This window comes from Bubalus kerabau, chromosome 3, assembly GCF_029407905.1.
Source record: "Bubalus kerabau isolate K-KA32 ecotype Philippines breed swamp buffalo chromosome 3, PCC_UOA_SB_1v2, whole genome shotgun sequence".
In the NCBI taxonomy this organism is placed as follows: domain Eukaryota; kingdom Metazoa; phylum Chordata; class Mammalia; order Artiodactyla; family Bovidae; genus Bubalus; species Bubalus kerabau.
In genome coordinates this window covers 22007377-22030822 of record NC_073626.1, presented here as the reverse complement: position 1 = coordinate 22030822, position 23446 = coordinate 22007377, and the positions used below count along the sequence as shown (strand labels likewise).

General features: G+C 42.4%; 1 protein-coding gene across 2 annotated transcripts; it reads right to left on the bottom strand.

The window, feature by feature from the left end:
• Positions 1 to 292: 292 nt before the first annotated feature.
• On the bottom strand, positions 293 to 23378 carry PGBD1 (piggyBac transposable element derived 1). Of its 2 annotated transcripts, XM_055570945.1 has the most exons (8): positions 22700 to 23378; positions 19935 to 20471; positions 17792 to 18201; positions 16486 to 16642; positions 13766 to 13878; positions 12088 to 12187; positions 11369 to 11465; positions 293 to 2136 (listed from the first exon to the last, which is right to left on the bottom strand). In XM_055570945.1, the coding sequence occupies exons 3-8, from the start codon at positions 18185 to 18187 to the stop codon at positions 570 to 572; spliced, it is 2430 nt and encodes an 809-aa protein (XP_055426920.1). In that variant the 5' UTR covers positions 18188 to 18201; positions 19935 to 20471; positions 22700 to 23378; the 3' UTR covers positions 293 to 569. The 2 variants fall into 2 exon arrangements, with proteins under 2 accessions (XP_055426920.1, XP_055426921.1); XM_055570946.1 differs by lacking the exons at positions 19935 to 20471; positions 22700 to 23378 and adding an exon at positions 18509 to 19926.
• Positions 23379 to 23446: the final 68 nt, after the last annotated feature.

Sequence of the window (23446 nt, the reverse complement as noted above, 5' to 3'; positions counted from 1 at the left end):
TTCCATTGATCCATGTTTCTGTTTTTTGTGCCAGTATTACATTGTTTTGGTAACTTTAGCTTTGTAGTATTGTCAGAAGTCTGGGAGGGTTACGCCTCTAGCTTTGTTCTTTTTCCTAAGAACTGCTTTGGCAATTCTGGGTCTTTAGTGGTTCCATATAAATTTTGGAATTATTTGTTCTAGTTCTGTGAAAAATTTTAATGAGTGATTTGATAGGGATTATATTAAATTCTGCCTGCATTTATAAATGGCATTCCCCAGAAAAAACCACCAGGAAAAAAAAAGGCAGGATTTCGTTCTTTAAATGGATAATCAATTCAATGCAACTAATAAAGGGTTTCCCATATGTTTATATCAAAATTAGACATACACAAGGTACCAACGGATTTCAACATTTTTACAGATCATTTGTTATAAGTTTTTGAAACTCTACATTTTTAACAGAAATATTAGTTATTGAATTGTATACATTATTTAATTGTATACATACATCATTGTTTGCTTTGGGTACAATCTGCTGTATAGTTGTGACTTTTCTGTGTTTTATTAATGTCTTCATTGTGTCTGTTTCACCTGCCTTCATCTGACATATTCGCATTATGCTCCAAGTAGAAATGTGCAACGTATCTCCGAAAATCCCCGAGGTCTAGAGAGGCACCTGGGTTACAGGCTCTGTGTAGCTGCCATGCATTGCTCATGGCTATGTCAATCATATAGCTCACCAGAACTGAGTACCATTTCTTGCTTCTTATTCTCACCCTGTATTTGGAAGTGATCTGCTCCATTTTAGCTACACCTTCCCTGCATTCATCATACAGTTTCACTATGGATGGTTGACTTATCTGAGGGATCTCCTTGTCACTGGCAAAACAGTGTATCTCATCGACTGGCTCTATGCCAACAGCATTGGAACACAGACTGATAATACCATCACCGTGCCAACGACACAAAATTATCTCATCATTTTCTTCTACTCGGAAATCACAGTACCCCTTCTTCATTGTTTTCATATGTTCTGCACTCATAAGGGGGCATTTTTCAGTCCTGCTCTCACGAATTGTCCCTGTGGCCCTCACCCCTTTCTTCTTCAAGGCTGACACCAATGTGACACTGGTAAAGAAGCCATCGAAGCACAGGTGATATGGATACTGACCCCTTGCTAAAAGAACATCAGCAAAATTCATCACGAGGTTTCCACCGAAACCAAGATCAGGATCCTTACCTGCCATCAGAGTTGTTTCTTCTTGATGAGGCTCAAACCAAACCAGATAACCCTCTGTGGTAGCACCACACCAGATTTTATAGCCAATTCTAATAGATTTACCATTCAGAAATTGGTCACTATCAAAGCACTCACACATTGTCTTATCAAAACAGTAGTATTCTTCAAGGGGAGCATATAGGAGAAAATTTTTATTCATTTGCTTTATGAGAGGCCTCAATTTTGTGAACTTATCATTCTGATCTAGATGGCTATTATCTGCAAAATGCAGGTATGAGAAAATCAATTCAAATCTATCCCTTCTGATTGCATCTCTAACCAGGCTCTGGTCAGCATCAGACGCTTCCCAGTACATTCCCCTTCTGGGACGCCGCACGAGTCCACTCAAAAGCAGGACACCAAACACACACCTCACTTCCTGAACTGTGACTTCCAAGTTGACATTTTTCTGAGAAGCATAATTATTGGTTTCACTGACAATCAGGTTGAATGTTTCATCATCAAAAAATAACTCAAAGAACTCTACTGGGTTCAACTTTTCACTCTTAAGATTCAAAAGTCCAGAATCCAGTGCTGACCAGCATGGAAAGTTGGGTTTAATATCTCTTTTGGTCCAGTTCTTCTCTGGGACACCTGACCCTTTTGGCCTTTTTGGAGCAGGCTGGGTCTCAGGCCCGTTATCCTCTTCCACATCTGAATCACCAGAAAATGCAAGGCCTTGGAGCAGTTCACTCACTCGAGCTTTGTCTTTCTTCCTCCCTTTCCGGGTGATGTCTCCTGCAGCATATTCCAGGGAGGAGATGTGCATCCGAGCCCACAAGTCCCCCGGATGACGGTCCTTGAGAGTATTCAAATGCACAAGTGTCCTTTCAGCAGGAACAGGGGTACCACAAGGGGTCTGGGGTACACAGTCTCTGAGAAAGAAAAAACATAGGCTGTAAAAATTCTCAGTCTTATTTACTGATACAGGATAAATCCACTGACACCTAAAGATTCTTCTGTGGGGAATACGTCTCACTCCTCGTGTTCCTGTGGGGAGGGCTTGGCCAGACTGAGCATTTCTGGCCTCCCTTCTTCCAACTCACTCTTCATGACTTAACTGTTGAATCTGGGAGAAGGAACTGGGCTGTCCTCTTTATGAGCAGGTTGCAGACATTCCATGTTCCTTCCCCCAGCCAAGATGGATCAGGAAGGCCTATGCGGAAAGGGTCTGCAGTCACTATGCATCCATTTAGCTCTGCCTCTGAGCGGCTTTATTGGTCTAGCTTCTGTCAGTCATAAAGCTGAGGTTTCTAGAACTATTTGTTTTACTCCTATGTCTCTATCAATTGGTTCTGAATTTGGACAAAGAAATGGGTGGTTATTTACTCAGCCCCCTCATCTTTAACAGACTTTCTGAACAAAGAAGGATTTAGCCTCCTCTAGTTCTGCATTCATCTGGTGGATACACAGTTTTGGGGAGAAACAAAACAGAAACTCAGACTGATTGCCCTTGAACTGATTTTTATGGGTTTCTCAAAGAAGTGTGCTAAAGTTACTAAGAGGAAAACTATTATTTCATACAAGCTTCTTAAATTCTAGAAATCTGCATGTTATTTACTAATGTCCTGTTGGTAGATGGTCTAATTTAAGAAGACATAAGGGAGAAAAAAGCAGTGAAAAAAGTATGGTGTAATATAATTTACAGTACATATATTTATCTGTTTAGAGCATTTATGCTAGGTCGTGTCTGACTCTCAGTGACCCCATGGACTGTAGCCCACCAACTCCTCTGTCCATTGGATTCTCCAGGCAAGAATACTGGGAGTGGGTTGCCATGCCCTACTCTAGGGGATCTTCCTGACTCAGGGATCAAACCCAAGTCTCCTGGGTCTCCTGCATTGCAGGCAGATTCTTTACCCACTGAGCCATCTAGGAAGCCCAATATAATTTACAGTACATATATTTATCTGCTTAGAGCATTTATCATCCTGAATGTTGTTAATATCTGTGTGTATGATCCATTCAACAAATCCATCTTAAGAGTCCCCTGACATCCTCAACTTCAGGGATCCTCCTTGAATCCTGTCACTTCACTACACTGAACTTTCCATTGCTGAAAACTCCAAAAGCTCACTCTCTGGTCCCAATTTCTTTTCACTCTAGGCCCCTCATAAAGTTGTCCCATGGTACTGGTTCTTCCCTCTCACTCTGACTCCTCCATTCCCTCCTCATTTTACCTCCCTTGCTCTTCCATCTAGACTTCATGATCCACTGCCTTAGTCCCTCTCTTGCCAGGATCATCAATCACCCTGCCCCAGTGTCTGTAGTGCTGGACCAGCAAAATTCAGCACCCGATCAACCCCCTCCCTGGTCTTCTCTATTCCTCATCCAGGAGTGAGCAGTGCCACAGAAATCACACAATGAGGTAGACTGATAACAGCTAATAACGATGGTCTCTGAAGTTCAGCTAGTTACTCAATACTGCCCAGAAATCCTTCTCATGTCCTCTTGTCCCTTTCTTCCCAGTTCCCCACAATGGGTGTTTCATCACTCTTCTCAGATCTTCTTTGTACTCAGTTCTTGGTATCTCCAAACATGACCTCTTTTCCTACTCCAGAGGACCCAGAATTTTTCAGGCAGAAGTTGCTCTTCAGAATGATCTGTGACTCTTCTCTCCCAGTTCTTCTAGCCTCTCTAGGCATTTGCATTTTCTTTCTCTCTCTGATCTGCCTCCTCTTTATTTGGTAAATGCTGGCTTACTCGTCAGGTTTTGTTTCAAATGTTACCTCTTCTGGGATACCCTCTCCAGTATCCAGATCTCAGTTGGGTTCTCTGCTGCAAGATCTATCATAGCTACAGGGCATGAAGTCATACTGCATTGTGTTCTGTGTTCACTTATCTGCTGTACCCTCACATGACTTACTGAAGGTAGGGTCTCTGTATTATATGTGATTCTGAATATGAGTGATAATATGCTTATTGAATGAGTGAGGATGTTGGGGGTCACTCAATCTCTGATATCATGGTGGAGTCTCAAGCCTAGAACAGCCTACCCCTTCAGACTTCTTGTCACATCAACAGTAAGATATCTTGATTCTCAGAGGCACTGTGAGTTATGGTTTGTTATCTGATGTAAATGTACCTGACAGACACATGAGCAGATTTGTATTCTCTAATTATAGTCCTGAGCTAAGTCACAGTGTTACTTCTCTTCGTTTAGTACAGCTTGGCTCAGACTTCACGAGCTTTATGAAAGATCTCACTTCTCAAGCTTTAAGAGGTTTCTCTTTTAACTGAGATTGTGGTCCCTGTTTGCCTAAGATGAACAAATGTCAAGAAGAATTCTCATTCTCTGCCCTGCTCTTCAGTATAATTACCCCAAGCTATTTCCTTTTTCTTATTTACTCAAGTCTCCAAGGAGTTGGTGGTCTTCCCAGAAGCCCACCTTCTGCTCATGATCTGGTCTCTCTGCTTCAGGAGCACCTATGCTACACACTCATTCATTCCACAACCACCACTCGTGTATGTAGTCTTTTTTTTTTTTTTTTAATTGATATTAGAGTATGGTTGAGTTACAACGTTGTTAGTTTCTGCTGTACAGCAAAGTGAATCCATTATACACATATCCACTGTTTTTTTTTTTTTAAGATTCTCTTCCCATTTAGGTCACTACAGAGCACTGACTACAGAGTTCCCTGTGCTATAAAGTAGGTTCTCATTAGCTATCTATTTTATGTACAGTAGCGTATACATGTCAGTTCCAATCTCCAATTCATCCCACCCCTCGCTTCCCCCATTCCTAACCATAAGTTTGTTTTCTACATCTGTGACTCTATTTCTGCTTTGCAGATAAGTTCATCCATTTTTCTCGATTCCACATATAAGTGATACTATACAATATTTGTCTTTCTGGCTTACTTCACTGTGTATGACAGTCCCTAGGTCTCTGCAAATGGCATTATTACATCCCTTTTTATGGCTAACATTGTATATATGTATGACATCTTTATACATTCCTCTGCTGATGGACATCTGGGTGTCTTCCATAACCTGGCTGTTGTAAATAGTGCTGCAGTGATCACTGGGGTGCATGTATCTTTTTGAATTATGGTTTTCTCAGGTACATGCCTGGGAATGGAATTGCAGGGTCATATGGCAACCCTAGTTTTGTGAGGAACCTCCATACTGTTCTCCATAGTGGCTGTACCATTTACATCCCCACTAACAGTGTAGGAGGGTTCCCTTTTCTCCGCATCCTCTCCAGTATTTGTTGTTTGTAGGTTTTTGGATGATGGCCATTCTGACTAGTGTAGGTTGATGCCTCACTGTAGTTTTGATTTGCATTTCTCTAATACTTAGTGATGTTGAGCATCTTTTCATCTGTTCTTGGTTACCTATGTGTCTTCTGTGGAGGAATATCTATTTAGATCTTCTGCCCATTTTTTCATTGTTTTGTTTTGTAAAAAAACTTTTAATTTTATATTGGGAAATAGCCAATTAACAATGTTGTGACAGTTCCAGGTGGACAGCAAAGGGACTCAGCCATACATATATGTGTATCCATCCTTCCCCAAACTCCCCTCCTATCCAGGCTGCCACATACCATTGAGCAGAGTTCCATGTGCTATATAGTAGGTCCTTGTTGGTTATGTTTTAAATATAGCAGCGTGTACATGTCCATTCCAAACTCCCTAACTATCCATTGAGGTTTTTTTTTTAATGTTGAATTGCATGAGGTGTTTGCATATTTTGGAGATTAATCCCTTCTCAGTTGCTTTGTTTGCAAATATTTTCTCCCTTCCTGAGGGCTGTCTAACTGTAGGTTTGCTGTATAATGGCCTTGTATTATGTTGAGGTAGATTCCCTCTAAAACCACTTTCTAGAGTTTTAATCATAAATGGGTGTTGAATTTTGTCTAAAGTTTTTTTTTTGCATCTATAGAAATGATCATATGGTTTTTATTCTTCAATTTGTTAACGTGGTGTATCACACTGATTAGTTTGCATATATTGAAGAATCCATGTTGCATCCCTGGGATAAATCCAGTTTGATCAGGGTATATGATCCTTTTAATGTTGTTGGATTCAATTTGCTAGTATTGTTCATGTGATATTGGCCTGTAATTTTCTTTTCTGTGTGTGTGATATCTTTGGTTTGGGTATCAGAGTGATGATAGCCTTGTAGAAGGAGCTTGGAAGTGTTCCTCTGCAATTTTCTGGAAGAGTTTCAGAAGGTTAGGTGTTAACTCTTTTCCAAATGTTTGACAGAATTCACCTGTGAGGCCATCTGGTTCAGGACATTTGTTTGTGGGGATATTTTTCCCACTTTGGGACCGTTTTATCTTTTTTAAAAATAATTTTTTATTTGTTTTATCTTTGGCTGTACTGGGTCCTCATTGCTGCACAGGCTTTTCTCTAGTTGTCGTGAGCAGGGGTTACTCTTCGTTGTGGTGCACAGGCTTCTCACTGTGGTGGCTTCTCTCGTTGCTGAGCACCGGCTCTAGGACACACGGGCTTCAGCCGTCGTGGCTCCTGGGCTCTAGAGCACAGGCTTAGTTGCTCCATGGCGTGTAGGATCTTCCCGGACTAGGGATCCAAGTCATGTCTCCTACAATGTCAGGTGGATTCTTTACCCATGAGCTACCAGGGAAGCCCTGTTTGGAGTTTTTTAATTGAACTTTGTTTCAGTACTTGTGACTGGCCTGCCCATGTTTTCTATTTCTTCCTGGTTCAGTCTTAGAAGACTGTACCTAAGAATCTGTCCATTTCTTCCAGGTTGTCCATTTTATTGGCATACAGTTGCTTGTATTAATAGGAGTCTCTTATGATCCTTTGTATTTCTGTGGTGTCAGTTGAAACTTTTTCATTTCTAATTTTATTGAGTCCTCTCCTTTTTGCCTTGATGAGTCTGGCTAAAGGCTTATCCATTTTATCTTTTCAAAGAACAAGCTTTTAGTTCTTTGCTATTGTTTTGTCTCTTTCTGCTCTGATCTTTATGATTCATTTCCTTCTAAGTTTGGGTTTTGTTTGTTCTTCTTTCTCTAGTTGCTTCAGGTGTAAGCAACTAGATTGAGATTTTTTTGTTTCTTGAGATAAGACTGTACTGCTATAAACTTCCCTCTTAGAATTGCTTTTGCTGCATCTCATAGGTTTTGGATCAACATGTTTTCATTGTCCTATGTCTCCAGGTATTTTTTTATTTCTTCAGTGACTCATTGGCTATTTAATAACATTGTTTAGCCTCATGTGTTTGTGTTTCTTACAGGTTTTTTTCCTGTAATTTATTTCAAATCTCATAGTATTGTGGTCAGAAAAGATGCTTTTATGATTTCAATTTTCTTAAGCCTCAGTAAACTTGTGACCCAAGATTGTGATCCATCTTGGAGCATGTTCTGTGTGCATTTGAGGACAAAGTGTACTCTGCTGCTTTTGGATGGAATGCCCTCTGAATACCAATTAAGTCTATTTGGTCTAATCTAAAAGAAATGCAAAAAAGCAAAATGGCTGTCTGGGGAGGCCTTACAAATAGCTGTGAAAAGAAGAGAAGTGAAAAGCAAAGGAGAAAAGGAAAGATATAAGCATCTGAATGCAGAGTTCCAAAGAATAGCAAGGAGAGATAAGAAAGCCTTCCTCAGCTATCAGTGCAAAGAAATAGAGGAAAACAACAGAATGGGAAAGACTAGAGATCTCTTCAAGAAAATTAGAGATACCAAGGGAACATTTCATGTAAAGACGGGCTCGATAAAGGACAGAAATGGTATGGACCTAACAGAAGCAGAAGATATTAAGAAGAGGTGGCAAGAATACACAGAACTGTACAAAAAAGAGCTTCACGACCCAGATAATCACGATGGTGTGATCACTGACCTAGAGCCAGACATCCTGGAATGTGAAGTCAAGTGGGCCTTAGAAAGCATCACTACGAACAAAGCTAGTGGAGGTGATGGAATTCCAGTGGAGCTATTTCAAATCCTGAAAGATGATGCTGTGAGAGTGCTGCAGTCAATATGCCAGCAAATTTGGAAAACTCAGCAGTGGCCACAGGACTGGAAAAAGTCAGTTTTCATTCCAATCCCAAAGAAAGGCAATGCCAAAGAATGCTCAAACTACCACACAATTGCACTCATCTCACATGCTAGTAAAGTAATGCTCAAAATTTTCCAAGCCAAGCTTCAGCAATATGTGAACCGTGAACTTCCTGATGTTCAAGCTGGTTCTAGAAAAAGCAGAGGAACCAGAGATCAAATTGCCAACATCGCTGGATCATCAAAAAAGCAAGAGACTTCCAGAAAAACATCTATTTTTGCTTTATTGACTGTGCCAAAGCCTTTGACTGTGTGGATCACAATAAACTGTGGAAAATTCTGAGAGAGATGGGAATACCAGACCATCTGACCTGCCTCTTGAGAAATCTGTATGCAGGTCAGGAAGCAAGAGTTAGAACTGGACATGGAACAACAGACTGGTTCCAAATAGGAAGAGGAGTACGTCAAGGCTGTATATTGTCACCCTGCTTATTTAACTTCTATGCAGAGTACATCATGAGAAACGCTGGGCTGGAAGAAGCACAAGCTGGAATCAAGATTGCCGGGAGAAATATCAGTAACCTCAAATATGCAGATGACACCACCCTTATGGCAGAAAGTGAAGAGGAACTAAAAAGCCTCTTGATGAAAGTGAAAGAGGAGAGTGAAAAAAGCTCAGCATTCAGAAAATGAAGATCATGGCCTCTGGTCCCATCACTTCATGGGAAATAGATGGGTAAACAGTGGAAACAGTGTCAGACTTTATTTTTTTGGGCTCCAAAATCACAGCAGATGGTGACTGCAGCCATGAAATTAAAAGATGCTTACTCCTTGGAAGGAAAGTTATGACCAACCTAGATAGCATATCCAAAGCAGAGATATTACTTTGCCAACAAAGGTCCGTTTAGTCAAGGCTATGGTTTTTCCAGTGGTCATGTATGGATGTGAGAGTTGGGGCTGTGAAGAAAGCTGAGCACCGAAGAATTGATGCTTTTCAACTGTGGTTTTGGAGAAGACTCTTGAGAGTCCCTTGGACTGCAAGGAGATCCAACCAGTCCATTCTAAAGGAGATCAGTCCTGGGTGTTCTTTGGAAGGAATGATGCTAAAGCTGAAACTCCAGTACTTTGGCCACCTCATTTGAAGAGTTGACTCATTGGAAAAGACTCTGATGCTGGGAGGGATTGGGGGCAGGAGGAAAAGGGGACCACAGAGGATGAGATGGCTGGATGGCATCACCGACTCGATGAACTTGAGTTTGAGTGAACTCCGGGAGATGGTGATGGACAGGGAGGCCTGGCGTGCTGCGATTCATGGGGTTGCAAAGAGTCAGACGCAACGGAGCGACTGAACCGAACTGAACTCATTTAAGGTTTGTGCTTCCTTTATTAGTTTTCTGTCTGGATGATCTGTCTGTTGTTGTAAATGGGGGTTAAAGTTCCCCACTACTCTTGTGCCGTCGTGTCCCCTTTCATGGCTGTTAAAGTGCAAGTGTAGTCACCTAGTCGTGTTTGACTCTTTGTGACCCCATGGACTGTACCCTCTGTCCATGGAATTCTCCAGTAAGAATACTGGAGTGGGTAGCCATTCCCTTCTCCAGGACCATGGCTGTTCAGAGCATCTCAATATATAAGGCAAATGCTCTGTTGGGTGCATATGTGTTGTCTTCTTGTATTGATCCCTCAGTCATGATGTAGTGACCTTGTCTCTTGTCTATTTTGTCTGATATGAGTATTGCTACTTCAACTTTCTTTTGATTTCTATTTGTATGGATATCTTTTCCCGTCCCCTCACTTTTAGTCTGTATGTGTGCTTAAGTCTGAGGTGGGTCTCTTGTAGATAGCATATATACAAGGCCTTGTTTTTGTATCCATTCAGTCAACCTGTGTCTCTTGGTTGGAGCATTTAATCCATTTACATTTAAGGTAATTATTGATATATATGTTCCTATTTGCATTTTCTAAATTGTTTTGGGTTTGTTTTTGAAGGTCTTTTTTCTTCCCTTCCTCTCTTCCTCTTTTGTTCTTGTGTTTCCCACCTAGAGAGGTTCATTTAGCATTTGTATAAAGTCAGTTTGGTGCTGCTGAATTTTCACAGCTTTTGCTTGTCTGTAAAACTTTGGATTTCTGTCAAATGTGAATGAGAGCCTTGCTGGGTAGAGTATTCTTGGTTGTAGGTTTTTCCCTTTCATTACTTTAAATATATCTTGCCACTTCCTTCTGGCCTGCAGAGTTTCAGCTAAAAAAATCAGCTGATAACCTTATGGGGATTCCCTTGTAATGTGCTGCTTTTCCCTTGTTGCTTTAATATCTTTATTTATATTTAAGTTTTGTTAGTTTGATCACTGTGTGGTCTCAGCTTGTTCCTCCTTGGATTTACCCTGTATGGGACTCTCCTCTCTGTGCTCCCTGGATGTGGGTGACTATCTCCTTTCTCATGTTAAGGAAGCTTTCTGTTATTAGGCCCTTTCTCCTCTGGGGCTGTTCACCTGTGGGTATGCTCTGTTGTGTCCCCTTTTGTCCACTGTGCGAGTTCACAAGCTACACTATTGTTGGGGCTGCTCTCAGTCCCACCTTATTAACCCTGGCTATGTGGGCAAATGGCTCTGGTGACTCTCAGGTGGTGTTTTCACCAGGTCACTGGTGCAAATCCTACTATTACCTTTAATTTGTCCATTATCAGCTTCACTCCTTTTGATTCTTGCTCAGGACTCCCCTAATGGAGGCTGAAAATACCCTATCTTCCTGTCTTAAGTCCTTTTCCAGATCTGATATTTCTTTAACCATCATGACAACAGCCTCATCTGCAGCCCTCACTCTCCTATCTCAATCCTCTGCCTTCTCTATCTTCTTTTTCTGGCTTCTGTATCTATAGCTCCACAAAAACATAAGGGAGCCAGGGGAACAGTGAAGAGGCAAGGAACGAAGAGAGGATTCTTGAAGGCAACCACGTGCCAACTGAAGGTTTTATGTAATTATGATATACCGACAGGTCAGTGTCTTGGTGTGGGGCCTCCTCTGATCATAGAAGTGAGTGTTACTTTTTCTGTATTATTCCAGGGAAGCGGACGTTTACTAACTGGTTACTCTGGTTTCATTCCAATTTTTTACTTTTGTAGGAGCTATTCTACATGGACACTCACCTGCTGGCTATTCCTGAGGCCTCAGCACCTCGTTCCATTTCTTCAGAAGTTTCTTGCTTTGTGTTAAAAAATCCGTCTTTAGTTACAACTTCTTCAGCTAAAATAACACATTGATAATTCAAATGTCATTACCACCTGAATCTAGAAAAAATCTCCAGGGTAGGGAATAGGATGTTTCAAATTAAAACCAAAAATCAACAGGTTCCAGGAACATACTCATAGCAATCCTAAAAACGTAGTGGAGTGTGGGAAGATATTAAGAAAGATCAGTTTCCAGGGGAGAAGGCCTAATGGGGTAAAGACTATTTAAAGAAAATTACACATAATTTTTAGTGTTCTCAGAGTAAAGAGAACTTCCTCTGATGTGAAGAAGGGATAAGGCAGAGGTGTTTGTGGAATTTCCAGATATTAAGGGATGTGTGAAAATGACAAATTACATGGGACCCTTGCAAAGGGGGAAAAAGGGAGCAAAGGAGGAGACGTTGAGGGAATCAAGCAATACAGAGGGATGATCAGAGAACAGCAAGAATCAGTAGGCTGAGTGTCTAGTAATAGAAGGTACTGTGATTGTGAGGGATACAAAATGACAGGCTGAGAGAAGCGTGGAGATCGAGCCCAGAAGAAGGGGAAAGAAGGGTGTGTAGGAAATGTGGGTTCATGGTGGCTGAGTCAGGGTTAATGATGGGAAAAGTGGACACCAGTCAGACGCCCGTCCTTACCCATGAGACTGACGTTTGTAGCCTCCTCCCGAGCCAGACTTGGAACTGGCCACTCCTCTGAGACAAGGACCGGTGCTGCTTCCTCAGTCTTCACTGATGTCTACAAGGACAACAAATGGCCTCTTAGTCTTCACTATGGTAAAGATAAAGGGACTGGTTGTGAAGGGTGCTGACTACCACACTGCACACCAGTAGGACCAACCAGCAGGGCCTGCTCTCTGAAGGTCTAGAGTAGCGTCCTGCCTCTCTCCTACCTTCTGAGGGTTGTCAGCAGTCCTCAGTGTCCCCTGGATGCATCACTCTGGTCTCTGCTTCTGTCCTTACATGGCCTTCTCTGTGTGTGTCTCTGTCATCGCATGGCCTTCATACAAGGACACTGACCACTGAACGCAGGGCCCACCCTGATCCAGTATGACCTCATCTTAACTTGATTACATCCACAAAAAGTCCATATCCAAATCAGATCAGTCACAGGCACCTGGGGTTAGGACTTTAATATATCTTTTCCAGACACAATACAACCCATAACTTCATCTTAGCCCTACTTCAATTAATATTAATTTTCTCTTTCTCTGGCTGCTCTTTCATTATTTGACTCAACACTACTTTCATTCTACTGACCACCCATATCTCTGCCCTTTCATTGCCCAGACTGTTGATCTTCTTACTCCAACTTAATTCAAACTTGATTACATATGGTGAAACATTTAATTATTTCTTGGAGTTATTATGTTCAAATGTTTGCATTTTTTAAATTCATACTCACATGGCTTATGGGATCTTAGTTCCTCGATGAGGGATCAAACCTGGGCCCAAGGCAGTGAGCGTGCAAAGTCCTAACCCCCGAACCACCAGGGAATTCTTTCTTTTTTTTCTTAATAAATTATTTTGTTTCTCCATTATGTTACATTTTAGGATAATTACATTGATTTAAATATACATAAGGTAAGTTTTACTTGCTATACATTTCACTTGCTATACACTGGTTTTCAGGAAGGTAAAGTATTACGACTAGGAGGCCCTGGGTCTGACAGGATTAAGAGCCAATTAGAAATCACAGGCGAAAACTTAGTGAGGAGAGGACTGCGAGAAAACCTGTCTGGAGGAAACGAACGCAGAGGAAAGGGCTTCAATGGGAGAGTTAAACACTTACAAACTAAACGACTCGGAAAATGACTGGACCACTAAAAATAAGAGGAAGAATGAACAAGAGTCCACTCTGAAGAAGATACACAGTACTGCCATTACCATCACCAAGTATGAATTGCGCATGTGCAGAACACTGGGAATATAAAGGAATATGAGGAAGAGGTTGGTTCTCAGACTGCGGAGAGAAACCAGAGGTTCCCCAAAAGAGAAAACATCTGTCACTGGGCATCAAATGAGTGGAGGCACTTTCGGAAACCAAGGGCCTCACTCTGTCCCTTATTCTTATAGCCTGAGATTTGATGTGCCTTCCGCATATGGTGCGGAATGAGGCAACAGCGTGTGTGTGTGTGGGCTCCCGGATGAGGCGCACATGGTGTGTGGTATTCGGTGACAAGGTGAAGGCAGAGGGATTGTGCCACCTGAAAGGCTCTCAGGGTGACCAGTGTGAGCCAAGAGAAGGGCCACGGATGGGTGGGCGGGGGAAGGAGGGCTACTACTGAGGTTCCCACAGCCTGGGCACCCTGCTCACCTGGGACCTGGCTGAGTTCAACCCCAGTACTGCAGCCTGGTCTCTGGGATTCTCTTCCTGGAGAAGGTCTGGTCTCTGGGGAGCAGGCCTTGTGGACGGAGCAGACAAGAGTCCTGAAGAGAAACAGTAGCTTTTACAAGAGCCCTTTATGGGGGACCCAGACCCTAAATCTTATGTTTGTTAAACATCCAAGAACTAAGATACAGATCTTAAGCTAGAACATCACGTCTGTTTTCATTGTCAGGAATTCTAGAGCTTTAGCGTCTCCCACCCACAGAATAAGTGGTGTTTATGAACTCATGAGATGCTTTCCAGTGATGCACTTTCACAGACATAAAAGAAAAATCAGAAATCACAGATGAAAATAAGGAGAGGGAAGAAGGTGGTGATTAAAGAAACATTAACCAGAGAACGAAGAAGAAAGGTAAGAAGTGGAGAACAGAGACAAAACCAAGGAGCAACAGGAAAGCAGGTAAGAGAAAAATGAAAAGAGAAAATGAGGATAAAAAAAATTGAGTTGATAATGAGGGAGGCTGGGTATGTGTGGGAGCCAGGGGGAGACAAGAGATCTTTCAATTTTGCTATGAACCTAAAATGGCTCTAAAAAAGTCATACATGTACACTTGAAACTAATAACACTGTAAATAAACTATACTTCAGTAAAAAATGTCAGACACACAGTCATACACAGAAGAGATGCTACCTGCAAACTAGGAGAACTTTTGAGAATCTGCTGCATTGGAAACCGTAATCCAAACAGTGATACTGACCGCACGTCACTGCACTGTTACTTAGAAAGACTCTTTCCAATTCCTTATCTGTACAAGGGGGAGAACACAGTCCACTTTACAGGGGCAGTGAAGACTGAGATAACATAAAAGCCCTCTGTAAAGCCCTTTAAGACCCCATGCAAAGTAATGTACCACTGTTTGCCAAGACGGTAACAATAGAGGGAGTCCAGAATTACTAAACGAAGTGCACAGGGGATATTCTAACCCAGAACATAGCACTACTTTTCTTTGCTTCAACAGTGAATCACTGTGGAATCTTTTTGGTGCTGTTCCTTCATACTAGAGAGAATAAAGCTTGCTAGGAAAATAAAATAGCCTAGCCCATGATTCACTATTACTACCTAATCTCCCCACAATGCATATATGCCAGAAAACCAACAGCTTAAAAAGCACAGTGTGAAGCAGGTCTGCTGTCAGAGAAAGGGCTAAGCTAAGGAGGGGCAGGATGGCAACAGAAAATGGAAGAGGGGCAAAGAAATCAAGAGCAATGGGAAATCTGAGCGCAAACATCAGACCAGACTCTGTGATTGCTCCTTATCATCCTCCTGAGGTGGAAAAGTTTTAGGGTTAAGACTGGGAAGAAGGTAGAAGAATGTTTTCAAACATATTATGCTCACTACACACACCACACTGATCCCATTGATCTATATCTCTGCCAAAGACAGAACAAGACAAAGTGAGCTTAAGTTGCCATGAGTAAGATGATACCAAGGTCTTTTCTACTTCTCCATCAACATATCTAAAATTTAACAATCTGTCTGACACTAAGAATCAAAGCTGAGCATTAAGAGGCTAGCAAAACTCAAGTACTTGGTAGTTTTCATTTTAAACTAGTGTTCCATGACTGCTGGGAATGAAATATCAAATATACACAAATAACAGTCACTGTAAATCATATTTTTTACGGGAAAAAAAAAAAAGGCTTCAATGGTACCCAACTTTTTTACAAGTCTGAACTTCCTGGTTTGAATTTAAACACCCCATAAAATGGCCCCAACTAATCCCCCCCCCTCCGCCCTCCGCCTTTCCCCTAAATAAACCCTACCCTCCAGCAGGAGGGGAGGGAAGGCAGGTAGCCTGGGGAATTGTTCTTCCGTTCATTTGGTCTCTGGTACCCTGGAGAAATGTGCTTGGGTTATGACTAGTAGGCACACAGGTCCTTGGCTAGAGCTTCCAGAATATTTGGGAGGGCCTACGAAGGTATAAAAAGCCCTTGCGAATGACAGGGAATGCATCTTGAAGGAGGCCACTGAAGAAAACATTACCATGGGGAAAAAGACAAAGTTATGGAAAGCTACCAAGTAAATATTTAAATTCCAGGTGTGGAATTAGAAACGTAGAGTAGCGACATATAGTAAAGAGAATCTTGGCCAGAAGGTCGGGTGACAATGCTGCCTCTGCTGACCCTGGGCAAGTCATTTATACTCTGAGTTTTGGTTTTCCTAACTATTAAGGGTGTTGAAAAGATCTTAGATTTCTAACATTTTACAATTTCAGGTGTTTTTAAAAGCTTGCTTAGGTACAGGGTTGCTGCTGCTGCTGCTAAGTCGCTTCAGTCGTGTCTGACTCTGTGCGACCCCAGAGACGGCAGTCCACCAGGCTCCGCAATCCCTGGGATTCTGGGATTCCCTGGCATCTCCTGGGATGCCATTTCCTTCTCCAATTCATGAAAGAGAAAAGTTAAAGTGAAGTCGCTCAGTTGTGTCCGACTCGTCGCGACCCCATGGACTGCAGCCTACCAGGCTCCTCCGTCCATGGGATTTTCCAGGCAAGAGTACTGGAGTGGGTTGCCATCGCCTTCTCCGAGGTATAGGGTTAGACAAAAACAAAACTTGAGAACACAGATAAACAAGCTTTCACGTAGAAGGCCACACACCTGTCAGTGGCCTGTTCCCAATGTCTTGACTAACTTCGCCCTCTGGCACTCACCACTCACTTCTTGGGAAGTCTCCTGGGGGGACTCTGGAGACTCACTCTTCAGGGTGGTTGCCCCCAACAGGAGCTGGGGGCTCTGACACTCCAAAGAGGTTCCTCGATATTCTGTCACCAGGAGGCACAGGTCCTGTCCTAGAGTGTAGACAGAAGCCTGCGGACAAAAGATTCACTTTGAAAAGGCGTCCTGGTGTGAACTGGACTGAACAGCAGTTAGCAACATTCCCCAAGGGAACACCAAGCTTCATTTAGTCCTTAAGTAGTGAGTAAGACAAAGTAGCAAGACACATTCACTCACTCATTTGGCAAATATGGACTGAATGCCTACTAAAGCCAGATTCTGTTCTACATGCTAAGCAAAGAAGAGACACAATACAGGCAAAGAACCCCTGCCTGGAAAACAAAACCAAACCCCAGATTGATGCTTAAACTAGTGTGTGGAAGTTTAATGAGAAATAGGATATGCATACCATCTCCAAATGTCTCCCACAGATTACTAATTACAAAGGGGAAAATGGTAACTTGATAGTGGAGAAATCTGAAATATACCACCTTAACCTCATCACTAACAGGATGATCTACCACCGTGTGCCTCCTGAAGTGATGCACTAAGGAGACCACAATGTCACTTCTGTGGTATTCCAGCCAAAATGTACTACCTGGGTCTTATTGTGAGAAAATACAAGACAAACCCAAATTGAGGGGCATTCCAAAAAGTAACTGATCTGTACTCTTCAAAAATGTCATTGTCATGACAAGACTGAACAACTGTTCCAGATCTAAGAAGACTGAAGAGACAGCAACTAAAAAATGTGTGATGATGGAATCGGGGCAAAACTGTCATAAGAACACTATTGGGCTATCACAGATACATCTGAACAAAGACTACTACTGAGGTGATAGTATCATAAAAATTTTAATTTCCCAAAACATGATAATCTATATTCCAGTTATACAAAAGAATGTCTTTCTTCTTCAGAAACACACTGAAGTGTTTAGAGATAAAAGGTATCTCCAACTAATTCCATTCTCAAATGGCTCAAGAAAAAAAACTGCATAAGCTGTATGGGGGTGTGTGCGTGCACACACAATATGTATGCATAGAGAGAGAGGGAGCACTTGCTCACACAAGAAGGGTGCACATTGCTGTAACAAATGTTAACATTTCATTAACATGTGTGTGAATCGTACACACAGTTCTCTGCACTACTCTCCCAAGTTATAAATTATTTCAGAGTTAAAAATTAACAGACAAATGTTCGCCATTACATCTCCCACACCACCACACACATTCTCTTCCCACCTGTTCTCCTGAGTCTCCTGTGTCTCTCTCTAGACTCTCCAGCGCTATCACTGCATCCTCCCCACTCTCCAAAGAACACGCCTGCACCCTGGCCTGGAGCTCCTCGGGTAGGATGGTCAGGAACTGCTCCAGCACCAGCAGCTCCAGGATCCGCTCCTTGCTGTGGGTCTCTGGGCTCAACCACTGATGGCAAAGTTCTCGGAGCTGGGCCAGAGCCTCCCGGGGCCCAGGTACCTCCTGGTAGCAGAAGTGCCGGAAGCGCAGGCGGCAAAGCTCCCGAGTGTGGGAGACACTCTCCTGTGAGCTGCATGTCTGTTCCCATGTGGGATCTTCCTCCTTCACTTTCACAAGGCTGTCTCCATTTTCAGGAGTGGAATCCTGCAAAACTTCATCCATGTTGATCTTAAAAGCTTAGAAAACAGTTCACTTAGCTTTTGCAAATGTACACCTGAGGCGTAAGTATTGATCAGTAACATGAAAATAACAAAAGCTTCAAAAATCTATGTAACACATTTATCTTTTTGTCTCCACTCTAAGTGATGCTCAAAAACTGGGCCTGCTTGCCTGTTTTATCAATAAAGTATACCTTGACTCCTAAGGGAGTAGAGCCCAGAGGGAGGGGATATAAGAGAAGAAGGGTTAATAAGAATGCCTGAGCAGCTTATACTTTAGATGGAGGGTCATCTATCTCTGTGTCTTTCTCACAGAATACTTTACCTTAGGTGAAGCAGACTTTCAAAAGTCTCCAAGTCTCCATCGCCTAAGATCTGTTGTGATGAGATTTTGTTACTTTTCCCATTATGGGGTGGAGTCTTTTTCCTTCCCTTGAATCTGCGCTGGTCTGTGACTTGCTCTGACCAATAAAATATGGCAGATATGACACTGTAAGAGGAAGTGCTCTTGTAGTGCCTGGCACACAGCCATGAGACTGCCTTGCCATGAGAAGGCCCAAGCTAGCCATGCAGAGGTCACGTGGATGAGAACCACAGAGCCCCAGCTGAAGCGGAGCTGAGCCTAGTCCCCAGACACATGAGTAAGTCCGGTAATACTGCCCAGTCAACCTACAGAATCATAAGAAATAATAAGCTGAAGTTGTCTTACGCCACTAAGTTTGGGGCATTATTTTTTTATGTAACAATAGATAAACAGCAGAAATATTTCAACTTCTGTTTCTCCCTCATTTTTCCTTTTGTTATCTTCATCAAAATTCAATATATCTCTGTTCTAAGAACACTCTTATCTATCTGGTTCTGACTTGCCTTTCACATTCCAGACTCACATCTTGAAAAGCCACAGGATGCCTCCAGCCTTGGACCTTCCTTCTCTGTCATTTCAACACATCCCCAACTGAAATTAGCCTCCTCAAAGCTGCACTCACTCTGTATTTTTCTATTTTTATTGGCATCACCACCATCCTCCATGTATTCAGGCTCAAAGCCAGCCTACATATAGTGTACATAATCACCCTGGGTCCAGTCAGTTCTTCCTCCAAAAGGCCTCTTGCACCCACTCCTTCATCTTCCTTTTTACACCATTATGATTGACAGTCACTATTATCACAATATTTTCTGTGTGGTATTCCTGCTCCACTACTTCATCATCACTGGACTGGTATTTCTTAAAGCACAATTCCGACCATATCTGACAACCCCCCCACCCCCAAATGCTAATTTCAATTGCTCCTGGTTGAACTAAATTCAAATTCCCCAGGATTCGATCTTAGAACTGAGTTTCACTTACGTGTTTGCCACTCGATAAACATTTATCGAGCACATCATTATTTTCCAGGAGCTATCCCCGGAATAAAAGACACAGACCCTACTTGAAAGAAAGCCATCGTCTTCTCAAACGCCTCGTGTCACTGCCAGCTAATACTCGTATTTGTTTCACCCACCTTGTACTTTATGGCCACGATTAGTCTTCTTACCGTAAATCCCCAAGGCCCAGCGCAAATGCCACCCCCAAACCTAACGTACAGACAATCTTGTCCTCTGAGCCACTCAGGCGGAGGGCATTCCCATGGAAAAGTGAGCCCAAGCCTGCCTCACCAACTCGCTTCATTCTCCAACTCACAGGTCACAGCCCCCATCACGACCATCGCCCCTTGCTCCTTGAGGACAGGGTCTTATCTTTGCCGGCGTACCTGGTATTCAGCAAATACTGGTGGATGTCCTGCTGAATGCACGGAGACGTACTGGGATGCCAGGACGTCCCGCGGGCCCAGAACGTATCTTACTGCGATCGCACCCCAGCACTTGGAATACAGGGGGCACTCGGTGAATGAGTGTCTTAACTGCTAACAGACCAAAAGTTCAAGGATGAAGCACAACAAAGACGTAGCTGACCCAGTGAAAAATCCCATCGGAGATCGGAGGCGCAGCTCTCCAGTCCAGAGAATTCAGCTACCCTGCCTGGTGGGCGTGCCCCCACTTCCTGCCATCAGGACTCCGGGCTGCGGCGGAGCCGGCTCTGTGTCTCTCTCTAGGAATGCGGCCGCACATCTCTCTGGTGCGCCTGGAGGACTCCAGCTGCCACAGCCCAACCGGCTCAGTAGCATAGTCTCCGATAGACCATCCGGATATCCCCAAACTACCCCTCATTTTTGCAATTATTTCGATTAAAAACCAAATAGATTATGAAGACAAAACTGAGTTTCTGTCTTTAGAGTCCTCACAGGCTGCTGGGGAGACAGATGAATAAACATTGCAGTAGAGCAAGCAGCACACATTTAAAAAATTTAAATATACAGATTCAAATACACACAACTAAAACTCAAGTTGCATATAACTGCATATATAACTTAGTTAAGCCTGCTAATAATGTATCAATATATCAAAATATATTAAAAAGTCCCAAAACAAAAACAAAACACACCCTCATGTTGCACAGAGACTGAAATGAAAAGTATCCCAACTCCCCACAGTTAACCACTGTTAGTATTTTGCGTATACCCTCCCAGGACACCACCAGCCACACAATGCTGCTGCTGCTAAGTCACTTCAGTCGTGTCCGACTCTGTGGGACCCCATAGATGGCAGCCCACCAGGCTCCCCCGTCCCTGGGATTCTCCAGGCAATAACACTGGAATGGGTTGCCATCTCCTTCTCCAATGCATGAAAGTGAAAAGTGAAAGTGAAGTCGCTCAGTTGTGTCCAACCCTCAGCAACCCCATGGACTGCAGCCTTCCAGGCTCCTCCATCCATGGGATTTTCCAGGCAAGAGTACTGGAGTGGGGTGTCATTGCCTTCTCCGCAGCCACACAATAGCACTCAACAAACATTTGTTTAGTATGCATTTTAAACCACCCCTGGCATCATGATATGTTTTACATCTTATCTTTTTCAGTTAACTTGGCGATCTTCCCATACCAGTTTATCTTTTAAGAGCAATTAGTATTCCAGTGTATGGGCTAATTTACTTAACTATCCCTACTATATTTTTTCTTTATACGTAGAGAACACCACTGAATATCTTTATATGCTTTTATGAATATATTTCTAGGGTAAATACATACTGGAATATATTTGTCAAAGGGCATGTGCATTTAAATTTAAATCCCCTGTTTAATTTTTAAGGGCACTGCTGTTTAAGAGTAAAATGGGAATCTAATAGAATAATTCAGCCCAGGTGAACATGGTGGTTCAAAATCAGAATTAATATTAACAACCAATTAACATGTGAAAAGATGGTCATTTTTGACAGTAAAACTACTTAAAAACTCTAAAAGTAAACTCAAACAGAAATGGCCAATCAATATCGCTGCAATACAGTAGTCTTCCTGACTTTCTGTTCTGAGTAGATTTTTAGCTGCATTTTAGGGTGTCTAGGATGTTTTATTTTTTAAGCAAAACCCCAATTGAATCTAACATTTGCCCTTTGTTCAACGTTTCTATAATTTCCAGGAATAAGGAAAACATTATTTAAATATATCTCTATCCATCATTTGTGCCTAGGTGGTTATTTATGGGTCTGCCCCCAGGGTACAGATGAGTGCACCACTTCCTTTGGAATTGTAAGGAAGAATTAGGTTAAAGTGTCAATGAACTTAAGGTGCTTATAATACCTATAATATAGAATCATCATGAAAAGAAAAAGCCAAGATTAATTTTCCAGAGAGCTAAGGGTATGTACTGTTGATGGGGTTCTCAAGGCAAGAATACTGAAGTGATTTACCATCCCTTTTCCAGTGGATCACGTTTTGTCAGAACTCTCCACCATGACCCATCTGTCTCGGGTGGCCCTAACACGGCATTTCATAGTTTCATTGAGTTAGACAAGGCTGTGATTCAAGTCATCAGTTTGGTTAGTTTTCTGTAACCATGGTTTCCATTCTCTCTGCCCTCTGAGGGATAAGGATAAGAGGCTTGTGGAAGCTTCAGTCAATCCTAAAGGAAGTCAGTACTGAATATTCACTGGAAGGACTGATTCTGAAGTTGAAGCTCCAATACTGTGGCCACCTGATGCAAAGAACTGACTTATTGGAAAAAAAAACAAACCCCTGATGCTGGGAAAGATTGAAGGCAGGAGAAAGGGGCGACAGAGGATGAGATGATTGGATGGCATCACCGACTGGATGGACATGAATTTGAGCAAGTTCTGGGAGTTGGTGATGGACAGGGAAGCCTGGCGTGCCGTAGCCCATGGGGTCACAGAGTTGGACGTGACTGAGCGACTGAACTGAAGGGTATATAATTCTTCATACTTTGAATCTTTTCATTATCATCGCTCTTTAATAGAGAATAAAGATATTTCAGGTCACTTCCTTAACTGAGCAGAATCAAACAGATCTAAACTATGATATAGAGCTAAATATTTAGGCATTAACCTCAGCACATGCCTCAAAACTCTTGGAAAACTCCCTGGTATCAACTTAATTTTACTAATAAAAGCAGAATAAAAGATACATACCTATGGCTTAAGCAACGGAATATGACTGACTTTCCATAAAATTCAATTTCTTGAAAAATTACAGCTGTTTCTCCTGCAGATTTGGTCCTTCTCCAGAAAATGGCATTAACTGTAGCTTCTGGTCAGCTTGCACTGAGTCAGATCACAGTGGGAAGTGGATCAAAGACTCCTAAGTGCCTATTTCAACCTTCATTCTCCCCTTTACTCTTAGTGACAGAAGCCTGATTTTCAGCTGGACAGTCTGAAACCCAGAATAAGATATACTTTCCAGTTTCCCTTTCTTTAGTTTTGGCCTATGATATACGTGCTGAAGTGATTTATGGGAAAGCTGCTTAAAAGGAGCTGACTGACGAGGAGGCATCGCTGTTCTTCTGCCTCTGTCCACATTTTGTATGTGATAGCTGGAGCTTCAGCAGCCATCAAGGATCATCATATGATGACTTTAAGGAATGATGGCATGAAAGGCAAAGGCTGGGGCCCCTAGTGATGTCAGAGAACCACCTTCCAGGCCTGGGCTGCTGTCTCTGGCCTTTTCTATTTAAAGAAAAACAAACTTTTATTATGTTATTCCCATTTTTCGTGTTTAAATTATATGCAGCTGAACAAAACCTTAGCAAAACCTGAGGGCTCACCAGTCTCCTCACCCACATGACAGACTAAGAAGTCTTTTCCAGACAGCAGTACCCCAAGCAGCTGCCACCAATCAGCAAGTGATGTTTATCACCCTGGTGACATATTCAGAAGTCA